Raw genomic sequence first — 22,784 nt, 5'->3', positions numbered from 1 at the left:
TGGAAGCAGGCTATTCAGCCCATCGAGTCCACACTGACCCTCTGAACAGCATCTCACCCAGACTCACCCTTTCACCCTTTCCCAGTAACACTACATTTCCCATCGCCAATCCATCCTAACCTTGCACATCTTTAGCTTGTGGGAGGAAACCGGAGCAAACCCACACAGACACTGGGAGAATGTGCAAACTTCACACAAACAGTCATCTAAGGGTGAAATCGAACTGGGATCCCTGGCACTGTGAGGCAGCAGTGCTAACCACTGAGCAGAAAGCTGACCTCTACCAGAGAATGATAATGTCACTGTGTTACAGTTATTCATTGGTGATTGCTTTAAATGAGGATGATGGCCCCCCAGCATTGAAAGAAAGGGGAGTTAACTGGGGTAGGGGGTCAAACTTCACAGCACAAAACAAGCAAATAGTAGCAAAATACTGCAGATGCTGCAAGTCTGAAATAAAAGACAGAAAATACTGGAGAAACTCAGCAGGTTTGGCAGCATCTGTGGAGACAGAGTCCAGATATCAGAGTTCCAAAGTTATCTCTGTTTTTCTCAGCATTTACTATTTTCATTAGGCTAACTGGCCTTTCAACTCACTGCAATTTGTGGGATTCTCCTGAATACAAACTGATTAATGTGAATAACTACATAACACCAACCCTCCATCAGCCCCCAGCCTGCATCCCCGGCTGCCCTGAAACCCCATCCAACACAGCCCCCCCGCCCCCATCCAACTCTGTCCCCGTCCCCACCCACCCTGCTCCCTCCCTCACCTCTGAGACAGCCAGACTGGACACCCACAAGACTGCTGCTGCCTTTGGGGGCGGGGGGGGGGGGATGACACACACACACACACACACACATACCAACCTTTTGACAAGATCCACCTTTGCCCTGTACAGGCCAACATTGGAGAGATTATCTGGGGAATCAGGGTTTAAAACCCCAAGGAAAGCGTAGGGGGAGAGAGAGAGAGAGAGGGGGCAGGAGATCAGTCATTTAGATACAGTGCCAGGGCTCCCATCAATGGTTGTTCTTGGCAGCATTTCAGTAAGCCGAGTTCATTTTTAATCATCTAAACAAAAGGTGTGATCAGTGTTGGAAACATCTCTTCGATGTAAAGTTTCTATTGGGACCTTGAGATCTTCTTCAGATAATCCAAGATTTGGATAATTGATATTCAGATAAATGAGGTTCCTCTGTATACACCAAGGGTGAAAGTTGTATATATATTCAATGGACAGCGGGAAATACAATTTGAGACACACACACCTTTTTTATCTTTCTTCATCTTCCCTGTCATTCGAGAGAAATCCATTCTGGGAGTTTTAGGTGTCGAGGTTACAGAAGACGGGGTCTGATCGGGAGCTTTACTGATTTTAGACACTGGAGAAAAATAACCTGGAAAACAAAGCACAACAACCAAGTTAGCCTGACATCAGGCATGGGGAAAACATTAGAATCCATTATAAGAGATTTAACAGCAAAGTACTTGAAAATCAGTGACAGGATTGGATGCAGACAGCTTGGATTTACAAAAGGGAAATCATGGTTCACCAATCTCATGGAATTTTTCAAGGATGTAACTAGTCAGGTTGTTAAGGGGGAGCCAGTGGATGTGGTTTATTTGAACTTTCCAAAGGCTTGCAATAAAGTCCCAAGTATGAGATTAGCGAGTGAAATTAAGCATTCAGGGATTAGGGACAGTGTGCTGACATGGAGAGAGAATTGGCTGGCAAACAAGAAAACAAAGATTAGGAACATGTCATTTTCTGAGAGCAGGCAGTGACTAGCAGGGTACCAGCAGAACGCACGTTGCACGGACCCTAGCTATTCACAATCTACATTAATGACTGAGATTAGAGAACCAAAGGCAATATCTCCAAGTTTGCAGCCAACATACAGTTGGGTGGAAGAGTGAGCTGTGGGGAGGATGCAGGGTTGCTTCAGTGTGATCTAGACAACTTGACTGAGTGGGCAAATACATGGCAGATAAAGTATAATGTATGTAAATGTGAGGTTATCCATTTTGGTAGCAAAAGCAGGGAAGCAGATTGTTATCTGAATGGTGGCAGATTGGGAAAGGGAGAGGTGCAATAAGAACTGGGTGCCCTTACACATCAATCACTGATAGTAGGCATTGCAGGTACAGCAAGCAGTGAGCAAGCCAAATGGGATGCTAGCCTTCAAAGCAAGAGGATTCAATTACAGGCACAGGGTTGTTTTGTTGCTGTGTTATAGGGGCCATGGTGAGACCATATTTGGAGTATTATGTGCAATTTTGATCTCTTTATCTCAGGAAGGATATCCTGGCGATGGAGGGAGTGTGATGTAGACTTATTGCTGGGACGGCAGGACTGATGTACAAAGACAGACTGGATTGATTAGGACTCTAGGAACAATCCCTCAGCTACAGGAGTTTAAAAGAATGAAGGAGGATCTCTTAGAAGGCTAAAACAACTAAAAGGCTGGATAGGCTGGGACTCTTTTCACTGCAGCGTAAGAGGTTGAGAGGTGACTTACAGAAATTTATAAAATCATGAGTGGCACAGATAGGGTAAATGATAGGTGTCTTTTTCCTAGGGTGGAGGATTTCAAGACTAGGAGGCACATTTTTAAGGTGAGAGGAGAGAGATTTAAAAAAGACATGTGGTGCACATTTTTTACATAGAGGATGGTTCACATGTGGAATGACCTTTCTGAGGAAGTGGTGGATATGGGTACAATTACAACGTTTAAAAGACACTCAGATAAGTTCATGAATAGGGAAAGATTTGGAGGGATATGGACCAGGAGCATGAAGGTGGGACTAGTTTAGTTTAGGATTATGTTTGGCATGGACTGGTCTGTTTTCAAAGAGTCTGTTTCCATGCTGTATGACTCTGACTCTAGGAACAATCCCTCAGCTACAGGACAACCTCAGTGAACAAGCTATCCCTCACCATGTTTCGGAGGGCAAATGAAATAGCTTATTCCTCCAACACTGCCATCATTCTTCCCTTCGGGCTCATCTAGCTCGACGCCAACCCACTGTCCACTGGCAAACTCGGTGGTGCCACAAAATCGCAGCGTTCCAGCCTAGAACAAGTGGAGAAACAAATCAAAGGTTTCAATCTCCAGGAGACACACAGCTTGAGGTGAGATGACAAATTCACCTTGGCCCAATCCAAAACCCTCTCCCTTTTTGAACAAAGACGTTCTGTGATCAAACCCTACCCTAGAATTTGAGAATGTGACCCAGACCACAATGTGTGGTACAGCTCTCACTGCAAGGTCAAAACTCCTCCCTTGACCAAAAACCCAGATTGACCAATCATTGGTCTTGAGGAATTTTGCTGGACTCAGAATAGTTTCTGTATTTATGGTGCACAGAAAAATGAACCACAAACATTTGCTAGGTACTTGGGGATGCTTTACAAGAGATGAGCCAAACCCAAGATCTCCTTCTCTCTCAAAGCCTTTGCCAATTCATTCATCTTCGATATTTTCTAACTAAACTGTTCCGAGCCACTATTATACACCTCTGAGCAAATGGAACTTTCTTCATTCATGGAGGGAGGACATCACTGGCTATGTCAGCGTTTATTACCCATCCCTAATTGCCCAGATGACAATTAAGAGTCAACCACTTTGCTGTGGGTCTGGAACCACATGTAGATGAGACCAGGTAAGGAACATTAGTGAACCAGCTGAGTGTTTCCTGACAATCGACAATGGATTTGTGGTCATCAATTTACTCTTAATTCCAGATGTTTTTTTCATTGAGTTCTAATTCCACCATGTGCTGTAGCTGGATTCAAACCGGGCTCCCCAGAATGTTCCCTGGGTCTCTGGATTAACAGTCCAGCAATAATACCACTAGACCATCACCTCCCCTGTTGAACATGGGGCTCCTAGTCCTGAGGTAGGAACAATATCTCTGCACCACATGAGACCATAATTCACTCTAATATACAATTACACACGGTTTGTTGACCTCTCCCCACTTTCTGGATACCTAGCTCTCTCAAGGTAAAAACCATTCCTTGTCTACCAGACTGTTGAGAACCAGACCAGACCCCCCTCAAAACATCTTAAGAAGGTAGCCTAGATTCTAACTCTTTTTATTCTAAAGGCAAATATCAAGTACCTGTTTCAGATGTACTGGTCAAACTCTTCGATGTTAAACAAAACACAATTTATTTAAACACTGCAGTTACAAAAAAAAATCAAAGAAAGAGAATTTAGAATAACTTAAGTCTATTGGAAAACTTAACAGAATAGTAGATACTGTAACTGTTACTAATTAACTGTTCCAATTCAGTAACATCCCATAAACACTCCCCTTGGAATAAAGGAAAATTCGACAGAAAGTCTCACATGAAGTTCTCCAATCCAGGAGGGAAAAACTTCCAAGAGAAAATTCAGAGAGAGAGTAGCAGACAGGAGGCATTCATTGAAGCTCCCAACACTGTTGACATTCCAGTAGTTTCAGATGTTACTGAAATAAACCAAAACCCAGAAATCCTGATGTGAGAGAGCTGGCCACACCCATTCAGTCTGCATTAAAAAAAACCCAAGGCCTCTCAAGCTGCTTGCTACCTCTCTTCAAAAGAGACCAGGACAATATGGCCTTTAAAGCCACAGCAACGTCACAAAACTTCCAATTTATAAAGCAGATGTTGGAGAGCTCATTACAATGAGCTTCGGACTCTGCAAAAGTATCTCCTAACCTTGTCTGTATCTACGATGACTCTGTCCCCGAGTTTGAGACCCAATGAGGTGAGCATCAGGTTCCCAGGGATGTTGTCATAGTTTGGTAAGGTGACCTTGGGAAGGTTACAGCTCAAAGGTACCGCATCGAGCAGCAGCTGCTTCAGTTCTTTGGCAACCATGGCAGCCTCAGCTTTGTCCAGCGTCATGTCCATCGGGTCTGGGACCACATCCGCGGGAACCTGTCCTTTCCGATTCTGTTCGGTTAGAAAAGAACGAGAAGTCTAAACATTCAAAAGAATAGAGACGTAGGAGTACAGTTCTTACTATTGTGAGGTCAACAAGGCGAGGACCGGGAAAGCAACCCAAGCAAAAACATTACAACAGCCAAGGGGCACATTTTCCACCCTCATGGAATGTGGACATTGCTAGACCAACCTTTCCTGTTCATCCCCCTGATCTTGGGAAGGTGGTGGTGACCCAGCAAAGAATTCTTCCAATGGACGTGGTTGGAATTGAACTCATGTTAGTCAGGCCGCTAATTGTGAATTACTAGCCCAGTGACACTGAGCTATACTACAGTCTCTCTAGTTGATTTCAAGCTGCCTTTACATTGGATTTGCTGAGTGTGGCTGGTCAACATGCTGTACATAAAGCATGTTCACCCCAACCCTGCATCTCGTCCAAGGCGACGAGCCTCATGAACATGGTCATCAATAATATGTTTGATGGACAGCAGGGGAGGCTTCTCGGCTGGCCCATTACAACCAGCACAGCAATATCATCTCCTGGGAGGTCCAAACCACCGTGGGCCTGCCCAGGGAGCTGGGCAAACACGCCGTGTCTGAGGGCAGAAAGACAGTGAGCAGGTTGACCAGGTCCAAGTGAAACACCAAGTTGTACTGAAAATACAAGCAGTGGGTTCAAACTTAGCACAACCTGCAGGCTCATAGGAGATTTTGCAGACTGAGTTCTGAAGATGGGTCACTGAAACATTAACTCTACTTCTCTCTCCACAGATGCTGCCAGACCCATTGAGTTTCTCCAGCAATTTCTGCAGATTTACTCCTGCATACAAGGAGACTGTGAAATAACGCCGACAAATCCAACATAACAAGCCAGGGGAACAACTGGGGGGGCAATGCAATGGGATTCAGGATTCTTTGGGTTAAAATAAAATGGGTGGTATAAAATGGTACTTGCCATAATCCGTCAGCCATGGGCTGGATGGATGCCAGATTAGAGGATCTGAGGGGTATACTCACTTGAGGATTGGACAGTCAGTGAAGTGCAAGTCAGCAGTCCCCGGTCATTGTGTAACCCAGGGCCTTCAGGAAAGGAGGGAAGGAGGGAATGTTGGAGTTGAGCAAAGAGCTCTCCACTTACTCTGACCGCTGGATTAGCCCCATGCTCAAGGAGACACTTCACAGCTCCCAGGCACAGGTTAGAAGCTGCAATGTGCAGGGCTGTGCCGTGATTGAAGTCACTGCAGGTGGAGTTCAGCACTGTGGAAACACAGGAGAGAACAAATATTTCAGCAAACAGACCTCAAGTCCAGAGATCACACTTTGCAAAAAAAGACAGGAAATTGAAAGTTCCTACTTTTAGAGCATTGGTCACATCTCAAATGCAAGGAGCCATTAAGGAAATATTATAGGCCATATCACAGAGTCATACAACACAGAAACAGACCCTTCAGTCCAACTCGCCCATGCTGAACATAATCCCAAACTAAACTAGTCCCACCTGCCTGTGCTTGCCCATATCCCACCACACATTTCTTATTCACGAACTTATACAAATGTCTTTTAAACACTGTAACTGTACCCACATCCACCACTTTCTCTGGTAGGTCATACTGCACACGTACCACTCTCTGTATAAAAGAATTGTCGCTCATTACTTGTCCTTTCTAAATCTTTCTCCTCTTACCTTAAAAATATCCCCCTTAGATTTGAAACCCCTACCCTTGGAGAACACCTGCTATTCACCTCATCATGATTTTATAAACCTTGAGAGAGGTCACCCCATAACTTCCAATACTCCATCCTCTCCATATAACTCAAGCCCTTCATTTCCAGCAACATTCTGGTAAATCTCTTTTGAACCTTCTCCAGTTAAATAATATCCTTCCTATCACAGGGGACCAGCATCGGACACAGTACTCCAGCAGGGGCTTCACCAACGTCCTATACAACCACAACATAGCATCTCAACTCCTATACTTAGTGGTCTGAGCGATGAAGGCAAACATGCTAAATGTCTTTTTAACCATTCTGTCTACGTGTGAAGCAAACTTCAAAGAATTATGTACCTGAACCGCCTAAGTCTCTCTGTTCTATAATACTACCCAAGGCCCTGCTTTAAATTGTATAGTAATTATATAATTCTCAAAAGAAATGTGCCAGAAACTAGGAGACAATGACAGGGTCTTTATTTGCCGAATGTGCTTTCAAAGAGCCAGTACAGGTTTGGAGGGCTGAATAGCCTCTTTCTGCATGTCACGTTTCTGTTATTCTACAAAAACAGAGTCTTGGATTGACAAAGAGTTGAGGCTTTCGGTTTCAAAGCTGAAACTTTATTGCTGGAACAGCACAGCAGGTCAGGCAGCATCTAGGGAACAGAAGATTCGACGTTTCGGGCACATGCCCTTCTTCAGGAATGAGCAGAGAGTGTTCAGCAGGAGAAGATAAAAGGTAGGGAGGAGGGACTTGGAGGAGGGGCGTTGGAAATGTGATAGGTGGAAAGAGGTCAAGGTGAAGGTGATAGGTCGGAGTAGGGTGGAGGCGGAGAGGTCAAGAAGAAGACTGCAGGTCAGGAAGGCGGTGCCGGGCTGGAGGGATTCGGCTGAGACAAGGTGGGGGGAGGGGGGATGAAGAAACTGGTGAAGTCCAAGTTCATCCCCTGTGGTTGGAGGGTTCCCAGTCGGAAGATAAGACGCTCCTCCTCCGACCGTCGCGTTGTTGTGGTTTGGCGGTGGAGGAGGAGCGTCTTATCTTCCGACTGGGAACCCTCCAACCACAGGGGATGAACTTGGACTTCACCAGTTTCTTCATCCCCCCTCCCCCCACCTTGTCTCAGCCGAATCCCTCCAGCCCGGCACCGCCTTCCTGACCTGCAGTCTTCTTCTTGACCTCTCCGCCTCCACCCTACTCCGACCTATCACCTTCACCTTGACCTCTTTCCACCTATCACATTTCCAACGCCCCTCCTCCAAGTCCCTCCTCCCTACCTTTTATCTTCTCCTGCTGAACACTCTCTGCTCATTCCTGAAGAAGGGCATGTGCCCGAAACGTCGAATCTCCTGTTCCCTGGATGCTGCCTGACCTGCTGTGCTGTTCCAGCAATAAAGTTTCAGCTTTGATCTCCAGCATCTGCAGACCTCACTTTCTCCTTTCGGTTTCAAACCCAATTAGTAACAACTAAACAACCATCACCCACAGAGTTTGCCGTGGTGTTTCAGTTCTCAGTAAGCAGAGAGAGAAAGATTGACACAGAATCCCAGGCCCGCAGTATCCTGAAGTCTGAAGCCGGTAGAGTGTTGGAAGCCCATCCCCTACCTTTCGATTTGTGAGCCTTCAGGAGGATCCGGGCTATCTCTGGGACATCAAAGTAAGCGGCGTAGTGAAGGGCATTCATGTTGGTCCAGCGACTGCGGAGTCCGACATCAGCTCCCAAAGAAATCAGCTGGTTGCACAGGCGCACAGCAGCCACAGGATCCCCTTGACACAGAAACAGAGACAGGTCTTACCATCAACAGGCAGTATGGTGGCTCAATGGTTAGCACTGCTACCTCACATCGCCAGGGATCTGGGTTCGATTCCACCCTTGGGCTACTCTCTGTGTGGAGTTTGCACATTCTCCCAGTATCTGCGTGGGTTTCCTCCGGGTGCTCCAGTTTCCTCCCATAATCCAAAGATGCACAGTTTAGGGTGGATTGGCCATGGTATAGCGTGCAGGCTTGGTGGTTATCCATGGGAAATACAGGGTTACAAGGAGAGGATGGGGTGGGTCTGGGTGTGCTGCTCTTCGGAGGGTCAGTGTGAACTTGATGGGTTGAATGGCCTGCGTCCATACTGTAGGGATTCTATGATCAACAACTTTCATTTACATAGCACCTGTGATAAAATAAAATATCCCAAGAAACTGCACACAGGAGTCAAACAAAATGTGGCATGTGAGGGAGGTATCTGGGCTGTCACTGAAGTAGATTTCAATTGAAGGAGAGGAAAGGGGGGGTAAGTGGAGGAGTTTTAGGAGGAGCTTCCATAATTTGGGGTCTCAGCACAGCCACCAATGGTGGAGTGATTACAATTAAGGGATGTTCAAGGGGCTGCAACTGGAGGAGCACATGGATCCCAAGGCAAGCTGATCACGAGGATGAGAATTTAAAATTCAATTAAAATTGGACTAGGAGCCAATTTGGTGAGTGGACACAAAAAGAAGATGTTTAAATGAAGGCGTGAGTTAGCCTTCAGAGTTTTGGATGAGCTGGAATTTACAAGAGAATGATGCCACAGCAATTAGATTATCTTTAAGGGACTGCAACAGAACTTTTCGTAAAAGTAGGACCTTTTGGTGTTTCATTGGATACAGCTCAGTGCAACAACAAACCCCTTAAGGCTCTGCTTCATTAAGGAATTCATAATAAGTACACAAACTCCATATTTCACAGAACGACGCCTTCGCTGTGTGTTTTTGGGAGGGGCGTGTTGGTGTTGGGGGAGTGAAGTTCGTTTTTAACCTGCTATAGATGTCAGATTTGGGAACAAGATGGGTGCTGCCTTTCCCCATTTCCTTTCAGAGATCTCTGTGGACCCCCCTCAGCTGTAGAGTTCATCCACCTACCAACTCCGTGGGCTCCTGCCTTGCAGGCGTAGTGCAATAAAGTCATGTCGGTCAGTCCATCCCTATCGTTCACGTGGCAACCTCGCTTGAGAATCTGGATCAACAGAAAGAGCAAGAGGAGACCTCAGAGTTACATAACAAACAAGAATCCCCTTAATCACCTAGTCGTGTTACGCCAATCTGCTTGACACACATTAGAAAGCAGGAAAGGTGAAAGGTTAAGAACAGGTTAATGTACAGTAAAGTTGTTTCATTATCAATTATCTAGGCCATCAAGTCAGAGACTCCAGCGCAGTTGTGAGCGAGTGCTACACTATCAGAGGTGCTGGCTTTCCTTTAAGATGTCTGCCCCTCTCAGGTGGAGATAAAGAGTAAAACATGGAACTCCTTCAAACAGCACATCTCTCCTCAGTGCCCTGAGCCAATACTCGTCTCTCAATCATCAACAGGAGTGAAAGTAGACAATATAGCTTTGGCCTTCAATAATATCAGGGATCAACTTTGACATTAGCTCCAGATAGAACAATAATACAGTCAGCTGTTTATGGAATCTTGCTGTGTGCAAATTGGCTGCTGCATTTTCTACATCACGGCAATGACTCCACTTCAAAAACTCTTTAATTGACTGTTAAGTGCTTTGGCATTGTCATGAGACCATAAAAGGTGCTAAATAAAGGCAAGCTTTCTTTCCCTCTCCTAAGCTAGAGAGGGTTCAGAAGAGATTTACCAGGATGTTGCCGGAAATGGAAGGTTTGAGTTATTAAGAAAGGCTGGATAGGCTGGGATGTTTTTCACTGGAGTATAGGAGGCTGGAAGGTGACTTTACAGAGATTTATAAAATCGTGAGGGGTATAGATAGAATTAATGGTAGTTGACTTTTCTCTAGGATGAGGAATTTCAAGACCAGGGGCATATTTTTAAGGTGAGAGGAGAGAGATTTAACAAAGACAAGGGGCAATTTTTTTTACACAGAAGGGGGTTTGCATGTGAATGAACTTCCTGAGAAAGTGGTGGATGTGGGCACAGTTATAATGTTTAAAAGATGCTTAGGTAAGTACACAAATAGAAAAGGTTTGGAGGAATATGGGCCAGGAGTAGGTAGGTAGGAATATGTTTAGTTTGAAATTATGGTCAGCGTGGACTGGTTAAAGCGAAGGGTCTGTTTCTGTGCTGTATGACTCTATGATGATTCACTGCCAGCTGAGCAATACAGACCAGTATAGTCAGCATGTGCTGGGTCAGCACATCTCAGCTGCAGTAGGAGATAAGGCAAATCATTGTTCCGAGACTGAGAGGAATATCAGCTGGAATGGCAATAAGTGATGCATCAGACTCAGCAGCACATTACACACAACAAACACATACTGTTATATACAATTCTATTGTTCTATGTTCTATGTTCTAATTCCCCTGCAGTCTCGTCAAGTGACAATGGAAATTTGGAAGTCCCTCTACCAAAATAAAACTGGTGTGAGGAAGGGAGTTAAATGAAAGTATCAAAACTGATAGATTTGTTTTATTAAAAAAGGAGACTAGCGTTTACTGAACCAAGGCAGATAGATGGAGATAGAGGTCAGCCACAATTTCAAAGGGCTGAATGGCCACCTTCTGTTCCTATATTTTTCCAAAGATTAGTCTGTCTGGGGGGAAAAAAAACCTTAAGGAACAAACCTTGGACAATAGGAACTGTTAAATAGTTGTCCCCCTGCCTTATTCCAGCTTTGAATACCTGAATATTTAACTATTCCTATTTGAACAAGCAGTTATAATCTCAGCTTTTATACCAGGGACTAGTGCATCTGGTGTAAAATCAATCACTAACATACAGTCACAGTCCACTCTTACAGTGTTAACACTGACTGCACATTAAGAAAATATACTGCTCTGAAAAAAATCAATGTTCCCCTGAGCTTTCATCCAACAATGCTCATCCTTTCAAAGCATCCCTTGACCCCAGTAATGCTTCATATACAGGCTCTTTCGCTCGCTCGTATAACAAAACGGAGTTCTTTTATATGAGTTCTTTTATAGTTGAGACAGAAAGATGACAGTAATGCACAGGCTGGTGATCATGTTCCAATGTAGAAATCATTCTTGATGAAACTGGCAAGGGAAACAAAAACTGGTACATTTACAATCCACCTCCCTGCACCGCGCAAAACGAGGCAACGCAGTTCACTGCACAAGGGGACTTTTTTCGACAGGGCAGCCATTTTACACACAGCAAGATCCCACAAATAATATTGATAAGAATGCAATGTTAAATTGCTCCTTTTTGTAAAAAAAAAGTAATGCTGGACAGGACATTGGAAAAATCACTCCCTCCCCTTTATCTTTAAGCCACTGCAATGGGTCTACTACAGAGAGGCAAGGACAATCCCAGGCTGCAATTAGAGCGCAACTCTTGGGCCCAGCTTTTCTGGGTGTGGAGATGTTGGGCAGAAATTGGGAATCTGAACCGAATCCGAGTTGTGTTCCTGTTTTCAGAATGCTGAAGAGCAGAGGTTTGCTATTCTTGAAGCCACCCAATGGCTTCCAGGAGTGTGATGTGGAGGTGCCGGTATTGGACTGGGCTGGACAAAGTTAAAAATCACACAACCTGATGAAGGAACAGCGCTCTGAAAACGTGTACTTTCCTGTTGGACTATAACCAGCTGTTGTGTGATTTTTAACTTTTTCCAGGCGTGTGGCTGCTGAGTTTGCAGGAATCAGTGGGAGTGGACCAGGACTGAATCTAGAGCAAGCAGGTTAAAAGGTGTCCCAGTCGTAGCTGATTCACAGAAGGAGACGACGGACCCTGATATTCATTTCATAAAGAAGGATATTTTTCAACTTTCTCCACTGTTTCTAGTTTTAACCAGGACCAGACTTGAGGGATTACAGCTATCAGGAATAACCAAACAGACTGAGTTTTTCTCTTATGAAGAAAGCGAAGATTTTCAAGAGACCTCATACAGGTATTAAAAATTTACAAATGTGTTGGACCAGAGAAGATGCAGAGAGAATAGGTTCCACTTCTGAAACTAGGACCTTCAAGTATAAAGCAGTAACAAAATGGAGGTCAGGAAAAATTTCTTTATTCAAAGAATGGTTAGACAAGAACTTGTTACCACAGAATGGACTTGAGGAAGAGAGTGAGATAGAAATATAGAAGACAGGACCAGAAACAGGCTTATTGATCCGTCGAGACTGCTCTCCCATTCATCATGATCATGGTTGATCATCAAGCTCAATATCCTAATCCTTCCCTCCTCCCTCATATCCTTTGATCCCTTTAGCCACAAGAGACATACCTCCGTCCTTCTTGAAAACACAAATGTTTTGGGCTCAGCTACCTTCTGCAGCAGTGAATCCCACAAACTCACCTCTCTCTGGGTGAAGTAAGTTTTTGTTATCTCAGTCCTAAAAGGTTTACCCCTTATCCTTAAGGTATGACCTCTAGATCTGGCCTCCCCCCACTATCAGGAACATTCTTCCTGCATTTAACCTGTTTAGTCCTCTTAAAATTTTATAGATTTCTGTAGGGTTTCGGCTCATTGTTCTAAAGTCTTGGGAATACAATCCTAAACATCAGCCCTACCATCCTAGGAATCAGGCTAGTAAACCTTCGCTGCACTCCCTCCTTCCTCAGGTAAGGAAACCAAAACTGCACACAGTGTTCCAGGTGAGGCCTCACCAATGCCCTGTATAATTGTAGCAAGACACTCTTGTTCCTGTACCTGAATCCTCTCACAAGGAATGCCAATATATAGTTTGCTTTCTCCACTGCCTGTTGCACCTGCACTTTTATTCTTAGTGACTGGTGAACGGGCACATCCATGCCTCTTCGAACATTCCTCTCTCTCAAATTGCAGCTATTCAAATAATAATCCGCCCTCCTATTTTTGCTGCCACCTCACTTTTATCTACATTATACTGCATCTGCCATGCATTTGCCCATGCCTTCAGTCTGTCCAAACTACACTGCAACATCCCTGCATCCTCCACACAGATGGCCCATCCTCTGACTTTATGTTATCTGCAAATGTTGGGATATTACATTTAGTTCCCTCATCTAAGTCATTAACATATATTGTGAATAGTTGGAGTTTTGGTAGGATCCTTGTGAATCGCCTCTCATTCAGAAAAAGATCCATTTAGCATCATAGAGATGTACAGCACAGAAACAGATCCTTCGGTCCAACTCATCCATGCCAACCAGATATCCTAACCTAATTTACTCCCATTTGCCAGCACTTGGCCCATAGCCCTCTAAATCCTTCCTATTCATTTACCCATCCAGATGGTTTTTAAATGCTGTAATTGTACCAGCCTCCACCACATCCTCTGGCAGCTCATTCCATACATGCACCACCCTCTCCATGAAAACGTTGCCCCTTAGGTCCCTTTTATATCTTTCCCCTCTCACCCTAAACCTATATCCTTTAGTTCTGGACTTCCCCACCCCAGGCAAAAGCCTTGTCTATTTATCCTATCCATGTCCCTCATGATTTTACAACCTCTATAAGGTCACCCCTCTTTTCTGTCTGCCAGCCAACTTTCTGTCCACCTCAATACATTAGCCCCAATCCCATGGGCTTTAATTTTGCTTTCAAAGGGAAGCTGAATGAGTACAAGAGTAAAAAGTGAACAGAAAGAGATGCTGAGGGGCTGAAATGAAGAAATTTGAGTATGGAATGTGATTCAAGTGGCATGTAAATACCAGCACAGATTGGGTGGGCTGAATGGCCTGTTTCTCTTGCAATTCTGCATTAAATCTTCAAAGGTTGGGATATCTAGCAAAGAATTTTCTCCCCACTCTCGCAGCACCCTCTTTCTAGGTGTCAAAGCACTGGAATTGAGCTTATTGCCCACAAGCTGTGGTGAGTCAGAGGTGAGTGGTCTCCCAACTGTGCCACATTGACACATGCTGTGTCCAAATGTAGACCCATTGACAGGGGTTTCTTTTCTCTACCCTGCCTCCCAAGTGGCTGTTCTTCACATCTGCCTCTAGATAGCAAGAGAAGGTGGACAGGAAATTGGACCATGCAAGAGGAAACCTCGCAGGTGAATGCTACCTCAATGTTCCCTGCAACAGGGTTGACTGAATGGTGACTGATCAGTGGCTCACACTGGGATCTTACCAGCTCATGTGGCTCAGACCTATACCAGGTGGTGCATTTTGGTACTGAATCACATGCTGCTTTACACCATGGCAGAATTAACCTCAATTGTCTAATCCAATGGATTAAAACCAAATTTAAAATGTAAATATATTATCTCCTTTTTATATCACAGGTTCAGCCTTAGTTGGCGTATAGCGTCCAATTCTCGACACCATGTGGTAGAACGGATGTTAGGATCTTGGCAAGAGTTTAGAAGTGATTGACTAGAATGGCACCAGTAATGTCACAATGCAGAGAGACTGGAGAAAGCGGGGTTGTTCTCCTTAGAGCAGAGACAATTAAAGGGAGATTTAACATGATGATGAAGGGTATTGATGGAAAACATAGGGAGAAACAGTTTGCAGTCCCAGGACAGTCAGTAACCAGAGGGACACAGATTTCAGATAAATGTCCAAAGAACCAAATGACAGAGTTGAGATTTTGTTCTTTAGAAAGAGAGGTACTATGATTCTGTACCACAACTGCCTGATAGGGAGTAGAAGCAGTTTGAAAACAGCTTTCAAATAGGAATTGAGTAAATACTTCAAAGGTTAAAAAAAAAGGAGCTTGGGGAAAGAGCAGAGCAGATTTATTAATTGGACAGTTTGTTCAGTAAGCCTGCACAGGTATGCTGAGCTGAATGATCTTCTCTGTTCCAAAATCTTATGGTTTCCATGCCTTAGAATATCAATAATATGGGGAAACTGTTGATGATCAGCCATAATCTGTTTGAATGGCAGAAGCAGATTTGAGGGGCTGAATGGCCTACTACTGCAACAGTTTCCTATGATGGACCAAACAGCCTCCCACTGCACTGTGGAACCAAACGATGAGGAGGAATAAAAGAGGAAAAAACATGACAATCATGCTCAACAGTTTTCCCAAATTGCATTTTCTTTGCTGATTTATTTCCTAAGCTAATGCGTTAGACTTTTACTGCAGGGATTTGCTAATTCCAAGTCCTGACTGAACCATATGGGAGTCATATCAGAGACTCCAGATAGTAAATACCAATCTGACAATTAAATTATGAGGAAACCATGGGATTTATGTCTGGGTCACAGAACAGCAAGAGTGCAATAAGGTCTGTAATAAATCGGTCACAGGGAAATGGGATTCTCAGCTATTTCCAGCCAGATAATTTAACAGAGACAGCTAGAGTGTTGATCAAAGCTTTTAAATCAAATCAAAGTATTCTGCTTTAAATCTCTTCAGTTTTATTTATTTAACTTGCTTGTAGATTCTTTTTTTTGTACATTTCAATGCAAGGGCCAGGGAAGGGGCAAATTATTTACCCTCAGGAGTGGAGCACACTGCTTGAATTTATTACCATGACCAATTAGTAGTTTTACCACAGGTATTAACAAACAGACAGGATTTGGGAACAGCCATCAGCAGCCAAATCTCTGCACGAACAGGGCAGGTGTCCCCCCCCCACCCCTGGGGGGCACTTGTGAACCCGTTAGCTTTTAATTTTAGCAACAGCCCAACAAATTTCATGATTTATCAGTTCTGTGTCAGCTTCCATATCAACCGGTTTTATTGAATTCAATTTCACAACTTGCCCCCTCGGGATCTGAGCTCATGACCTCTGCCAGGACCCCTGCTGCGCTCAGCACCAGCATCGCTCACATTCAGTATGCAGTGATCTAGATCATACTTGGGGCAAAACAAGATGGCCATTCAGCCCATCATACATATGCTAGCAACACGTCCTGGAGTCAGCTTGGAACTATGGGGAAATGATTCTGTACTTGTTATTTGCAGGACAAAGACAAAGAACCTGCTTGAGACTTTGCCCTTACAGGAGGAACCTCCCTCTCCCAATTTGTCATAAGTCCTGACCCCAGAAGATAACACTATACTGGAACATTCAATTTTGTATTTCCTACATCAACTATTTCTGTCAACTCAGAGACAGCTTACAAATTTACAGCAAACTGACAGAGAATTCTGCTTTGTTGCTCTCCCAGCCACTTACACAGTAATTACAGTACAAAAGCAGACCATTCATCCCATCCCCTCCTTAATGGTCACTATCCTTCCTATAAGCAGCATCTTAATCATAAGTATTTGCTCCTCTCCCCATAATCACTTTATTTTCTCTACCCTTTAATCATCTTTTTGTTGATATAACCTGTATTTCACTCACCAACTCTGAGACTGCATGCTTCCTATTTTAGGAGCAAACAGCACTGGGTTGGGTCCAATACAGGACGGAGTAAACACCAGTCACCGATCCCCAATTGCAGGTAAAACATACAGGAGCAGGAGAAGCACTTTGACCTTTGACCTGCCATCTACCTCTACATACCTGTTTCGGCCTAAATACCCTTCAGCAACAAAAACCTATCAATCTCAATTTTGAAGTTAATTGGTCAAGCATCAGTTGTCACTTGCAGAGGAGAACTACAAAGTTCCACCATCCTTTCAGTGCAAGAGCGTTTCCTGTAAGGTTTAGTTTTAATTTTTGGAGTCCGTCCCCTAGATGTGGATCCCCCAGTCAGCAGAATTAAGTCCTCTCTAGCTATCCTCTGTGTCTTTTAATATCTGTTAGTAAATCACCAATTGATCTTGTAAATGCAAGGGAACAGAACCCAAGATTAGTCAAACTCTCCTTGCAATTCATCCCCTGAAATCCATGTTTAGTATCATTCAGGTAAGTCTACACTGCACTCCCTCCATAAGACCATAAGACACAGGAGTGGTAGTAAGGCCATTAGGCCTATCGAGTCCACTCCGCCATTTAATCATGGCTGATGGGCATTTTAACTCCACTTACCCACACTCTCCCCGTAGCCCTTAATTCCTTGCGAGATTAAGAGTTTATCAATCTCTGTCTTGAAGACATTTAACGTCCCAACCTCTGCTGGACTCTATGGCAATGAATTCCACAGGCCCACCACACTCTGGCTGAAGCAATGTCTCCTCATTTCCATTTTAAATTGAGCCCCTCTAATTTTAAGGCTGTGCCCATGGATCCTAGTTTCCCCGCCTAACGGAAACAAATTCCCAGCGTCCATGACCTTCCATGAGAAAGCTCCTGCAATGCATCCAGAGCCTGTGGTTTAGTGAGCTACTGATGGGTTGAATGTTTCAGTGTGTTTGAGAGGTTCATGCATGGTTTTGTGTCTGTAAGATTGCTCATTACATTGACTCAGTGCTGACACTCTGCAAAGTTAGGACCTTACAGCTTGCTGCTGTGTGGCAGAAGGTTTTTTTTTTAAACTCATTCATGGGATGTGGGCATCGTTGGCTAGGCCAGCACTTACCATCTGTCCTTATCTGCCCTTAAGTGAAGAGGCTCACTCAGCCATTTCTGAGGGCTGGTAAAAGCATTGTTGTGGGTCTGGAGTCACACTGTGGGCCCAGACTGGGTAAGGATGAAAGATTCTCTTCCTCTAAAGTGAACCAGATAGGTTTTTATGATAGTGTAGTTTTTTAGTGACAAAACATACTGAATTTGAATTTCACCTTTTGCCATGGTGGAATTCGAACTGACAGCCTCAAAACATTAGCCTGGGGCTGATGTTGCTAGTGACATGACCAATCAGTTTCTGCTGGTATCCCGTCAAAGAATAAAACAAACAACAATCCTGATTGGTGAAACTATTAGAGGTTGGATTGCAACTCGTTCTGACAAGAAGCTGCTAAAACCCAAACATTAGGCAAATGACCTCATTGAGAGGTGCAGGCTGGATAGCAACAAGGATCAGTTAGACACACTCAGACTGGCGTTGGTCATCATTCTGCCAGTATCGGAAAGCAACAGGACCACATCCAAACCAAGGCCCACATTGAAACACATGCAAGGCCAAATTTCAAATGAAAGGATGCTCAGACGAGGCATTACCCCGGTCTCTCTCAAACTTTCCCCCATTGTGACCCCCACCTTGGCGTTTGAAGATTTGAGGGAAGGCTCAAACATCAGGCACATGTTTGAACAACTTTCATTCAGCTAAAAATTTCAACAAGAGAAAAGAAAAGTTTTCAGGTTCAAGAAAGGGCAAGGAAATAAATAAGGTTGGCGAAGGAATAGATGTAAAGTCATAGGGAAGGGTTTGTAGGAGCTGTAGCTGAAAAACATGGACTTTGCAAAGGGCTTTTGCCAGTAGAGGTGATTGGATTTTGAGATGGGTTAATAAAACTCTCAATGTCATCCTGTAGCAGATTAAACGTTGAACACAAAGTGCAGCTCTCTCCCTGAATTACTGCTTCAGATATGTCCGTTAGCTGAATGGTTCATATTACAGCAAGCAGCACCACTTTAACCAAGTGGAAATAAATCATCGGGGACAGAAACATCGTATAAATCTAGACAGTCGGCTGGTTTGAAATCTGTCGTTTGTGTGCTACAAGAGATTAGATTCATGCTTCACCAGTCGCTGTCATACATCTAGCATTACATTTCTCATATTGGGTACCATCATTAGACATTCAGTTAAGGAAGTCCTTGGACTAAGTTTAGATGCCACCAATTTGTGAAATACCGTCAATGTTGTTTGAGACAAATTCTCTGCATCAGCTAGGAGGACAGGCATACTAACACCAGTATCCTTGAAGCAGCCAATATCACCAGCATCAATGCTATGATCATCCGAAACCAACTCTGTTGGGCTGCCACGTGCTTGGTATACTGACTGCTAAAAACCATCCTCTTTACCCAGCTCAAGGAAGTCACTCAAATGAAAGGGGGCTTCCCACAAGAAATGCATCATAGATATCAATGCACAGGAGACCATCATTCAGAAGAAACTGACATGGAGGAATCTCTGTCATTAAAGAGCACAATTATTTGAGAACACACCTTGCCAAGACTAAGCACTGAAAAGGAAAACAAGAAAGGAATGCCAACGATCTCAAGGACAAGGACAACTTCCACCTCCCAGGAGCATCTGCCCAGTGTGTGGTCAGAGAAGTGGCTCTAGGATTGGGATCATCAGCCACACAAGGATCCACTGAACCCAGGGGCTACTGACATGAAATTACTGAGGTGGACAAACTGACTTGGCTGAGGGGTGACCTGATCGAGGTTTATAAAATTCATGAGAGGCATGAATAGGATAAATAGGCAAAGTCTTTTTTCTTGGGGTGCAGGAGTCCAGAACTAGAGGGCATAGGTTTAGAGTGAGAGGGAAAAGATATAAAAGAGACCTAAGGTGCAACTTTTTCTTTCAGAAGATGGTACATGTATGGAATGAGCTGCCAAAGGAAGTGGTGGAGGCTAGTACAATGGCAACATTTAAAAGGCATTTGGATGGGTATATGAATAGGAAGGGTTTAGAGGGATATGGGCCAGGTGCTGGCAGGTGGGACTAGATTGGGTTGGGATATCTGGTTAGCATGGAAGAGTTGGACTGAAGGTTCTGTTTCCATGCTGTACATCTCTATATCTTGTTACCGAGTGATAGTCAATGACCATGTCTGTTCACAGAATCAGAACAGTCCAGTTCATTCAGCCCATTATATATGTGCCTAATGTATTTCCTACAAAGTTTGTAAATCTCCCTGAGCACCATTTTATCCCATCTCTGGGCAGTTTGTCCAGTAATACCTCACTCCTCTCATCCCAGACATTCAAACCCTTGGACCTTGTGGGTCATGGTGTTGAATATCCCAGCAATGTCACCCCTTGAGTAACAGCTGTGTCTCATAAAACAAAGCTTCCACAGGCCTGAGGTCAGACAGTATCTGGCATGCTGGGCCTAATGGGCAACCTACTCAGGGTGTATTCCCTCAGGACATTGCAGACACTGGTAGGTTTGAGTGAAGGAAGGCAGGAGAAAGCTTAGACAGAGAATAATCACTGCAGATGGAATAAATACAGAGTAGTAACAGGCCATTGTCATTTTGTATATCCACACAAAAGTGAACACCATCAAACTATTTCATCAAAAAATCAAACTCTTCCATAAAACCCTAAACGGGAACAAATACTAAACTGGTTGAGAAACAAATTGGAGAAAGGTTACTCTTTGCAGAAATCCTCACATTACCTCTGTACGTTATTGTACCAAGCCTGTACATCCAAAAAACAAATATCAGTGCACAACAGCCACTCACACACCAATGCTGTTGTTTAAAAGCATACTGAAGGCCACCCATAGGAATGACCTGGTGCTTGCCCTCCCGTGAAGAGCAGTTCAATTACTGAAAAGCTACTGTCCTCTTCATGAAATCTGCTTATTCCTTTCATGAGCACTGAGGCATTAAGAAACAATTAAAGAGATTGCATTGCCAGTCTCCCTAATTTTAATGCAAGATCTAGATCTGAGGCTTTTGACCCCAACAGACCATTGTTTCAATGTCAGACTGAATTAAGAGTTCAGACTGAAGCTAATCACATCAATTACTTGAGATCACCAATTCATGATCTGTTCAATTAAAATTAAGCAATTTTCTTCAAGCAATTCATGGGATATGGGCTTCATTGGCTGGGCCAGCAGTTACGACCCATCCCTAATTGCACTTGAGAAGGTAGTGGTGAATGGCTGAGGTCCATGTGCTATAGGTACATTCTTAATGGGAGCTCCAGGATTTTGACCTAGTGACACTGAAAGAACACCCAAGGTAATTCCAAGTCAGGATGGTGAGTGCTTTGCAAAGGAACTTGTAGGAAGTGGTATTCCCATGTTATCTACTGGCCTTATCCTTCTGGATGAGAGCAGTCATGGATTTAGAAGGTAATTCCAAAAGTTTTGGTCGCTGTATTAAGATTAAATTGTACAGGAACCTGTTTTTAACGTCAGGCATTTCCTTAGTTTTTAAATCTTTTCGGTTTACAATCTTCCCAAACAGTGTTTCTAATTGTGCGGCAGATTCAAATAAAGTCAGCTCCCAGAAGAACATACACACTGACTCACCTCACTTCCGATGATATCGATCCTATGCTGCACCTGGGGCACCCACTGTCTGATGATAGCGAAGAGCTCAGCAATGGTAGTCTGGGGGTCAAACAGGATTTCTTGGCAGGCCGGGTCATTTGGGTCAAAGAATGTAAAGGCTGCACAGAAACACATTTCAACCAATTACTGTGTTGTATTAACCTGTTGCCACGCATAGGTGAGCACCCAAAGATCCAGGACCACCTTTGGGATCTAGATCCCACATACAACAGCAACTGAAGCCCCTGCACATGGCAAGGAACGAGATAACTACATTTCCATTAATGATTCACACTTGTCTAACATCTCTGCTGTGGGAAATGCCTCCAGAATTGAGTCTTGCTGAGAGAGTTATTGAGAGTATGATCCAAAAACAGCTTTAAAGGAGCCAAGTCAGGAAGGTTTCGGAGAGGGTTTCCAGTAACTGGGCAGATGTAACTGGTTGCTTTCAGGATGAGTTAGGAGTTTGTGCTAGTGGAGCTCACGATATCAGCCAGGGGTCAGTTATAGAAAACCAGCTCAGGAGATGGGGAGGACAAAAATCTGGGTGTGCACATCACTGGTGCTGAATGTGAGTTCATGGCATTGTAGAGAGTGAGCAGGAGTGGGAATGGACAGAATAGTGCATTAGAAGCAGAGTTGAGGATCACATGGAGCACAGCGGCTGAACCACAATCTTTACCGCTCAATTGAGCAGATGAGGGGAATAGTTTATCGAGTAACTTCCAAAGGGTTCAAGGCATTGCATGGTTCAAATGGAAGTGGTTATGCTCATCCTAAGTCTGATGGTCATAGCTTCTACTAAAGCGGACATATTAAGTACTTGGAGCAGATAGCTTTATGCAGTATGTAGGGAATCACCCATGTATCTCCCAGCTAACAGTTCCACCCTACCAGAGGTCTGGGTGTAGTTCTGAAATAAAAGAGCATTATGTTGAGTTGAAATGAGGTAAGGCGTGAGGGGTTTGCATCGACTGTAAATGGCCATTGTCCTGTTGTGGTGGCTTTGTAATGTCTTGTCGCTGTCCTTGACCAATTTGGAAGATGAGGCCACCAACAGAAAAGGTGATTGAGGTGTTTCTAAGAGGGTCACTGGCAGCTGTTTGGCCACACTAGAGTGCATGGGGTTAAAGAGTCAGACATTAGGACCCTTGGTGATGGGCGACTGTCACAGACCTGAGAGCTCAGCACCAGGTTCAAAGCCAATTATAGCTCA

At 44.1% G+C, this 22,784-nt stretch overlaps 1 protein-coding gene across 2 annotated transcripts in view; it reads right to left on the bottom strand.

Moving 5' to 3' along the window:
• Positions 1–22,784, bottom strand: part of clip3 (CAP-GLY domain containing linker protein 3) — a 66,369-nt gene that overhangs the window by 28,481 nt on the left and 15,104 nt on the right. For both annotated transcript variants that reach the window (XM_087984015.1, XM_043680752.2), the window contains exons 3-9: positions 21,548–21,687; positions 9,541–9,634; positions 8,253–8,414; positions 6,079–6,197; positions 4,713–4,949; positions 2,943–3,078; positions 1,273–1,401 (exon numbers count right to left, since the gene is read on the bottom strand). In XM_087984015.1, coding sequence (XP_087840141.1) covers positions 1,273–1,401; positions 2,943–3,078; positions 4,713–4,949; positions 6,079–6,197; positions 8,253–8,414; positions 9,541–9,634; positions 21,548–21,687 — 1,017 coding nt within the window. The remainder of the gene's footprint in view (positions 1–1,272; positions 1,402–2,942; positions 3,079–4,712; positions 4,950–6,078; positions 6,198–8,252; positions 8,415–9,540; positions 9,635–21,547; positions 21,688–22,784) is intronic.

This window comes from Chiloscyllium plagiosum, unplaced genomic scaffold (genome assembly GCF_037043375.1).
Source record: "Chiloscyllium plagiosum isolate Xiang-an unplaced genomic scaffold, Cpla_swu_hap1 HiC_scaffold_47, whole genome shotgun sequence".
NCBI lineage: Eukaryota > Metazoa > Chordata > Chondrichthyes > Orectolobiformes > Hemiscylliidae > Chiloscyllium > Chiloscyllium plagiosum.
This window is presented reverse-complemented; position numbering and strand designations above follow the sequence as displayed.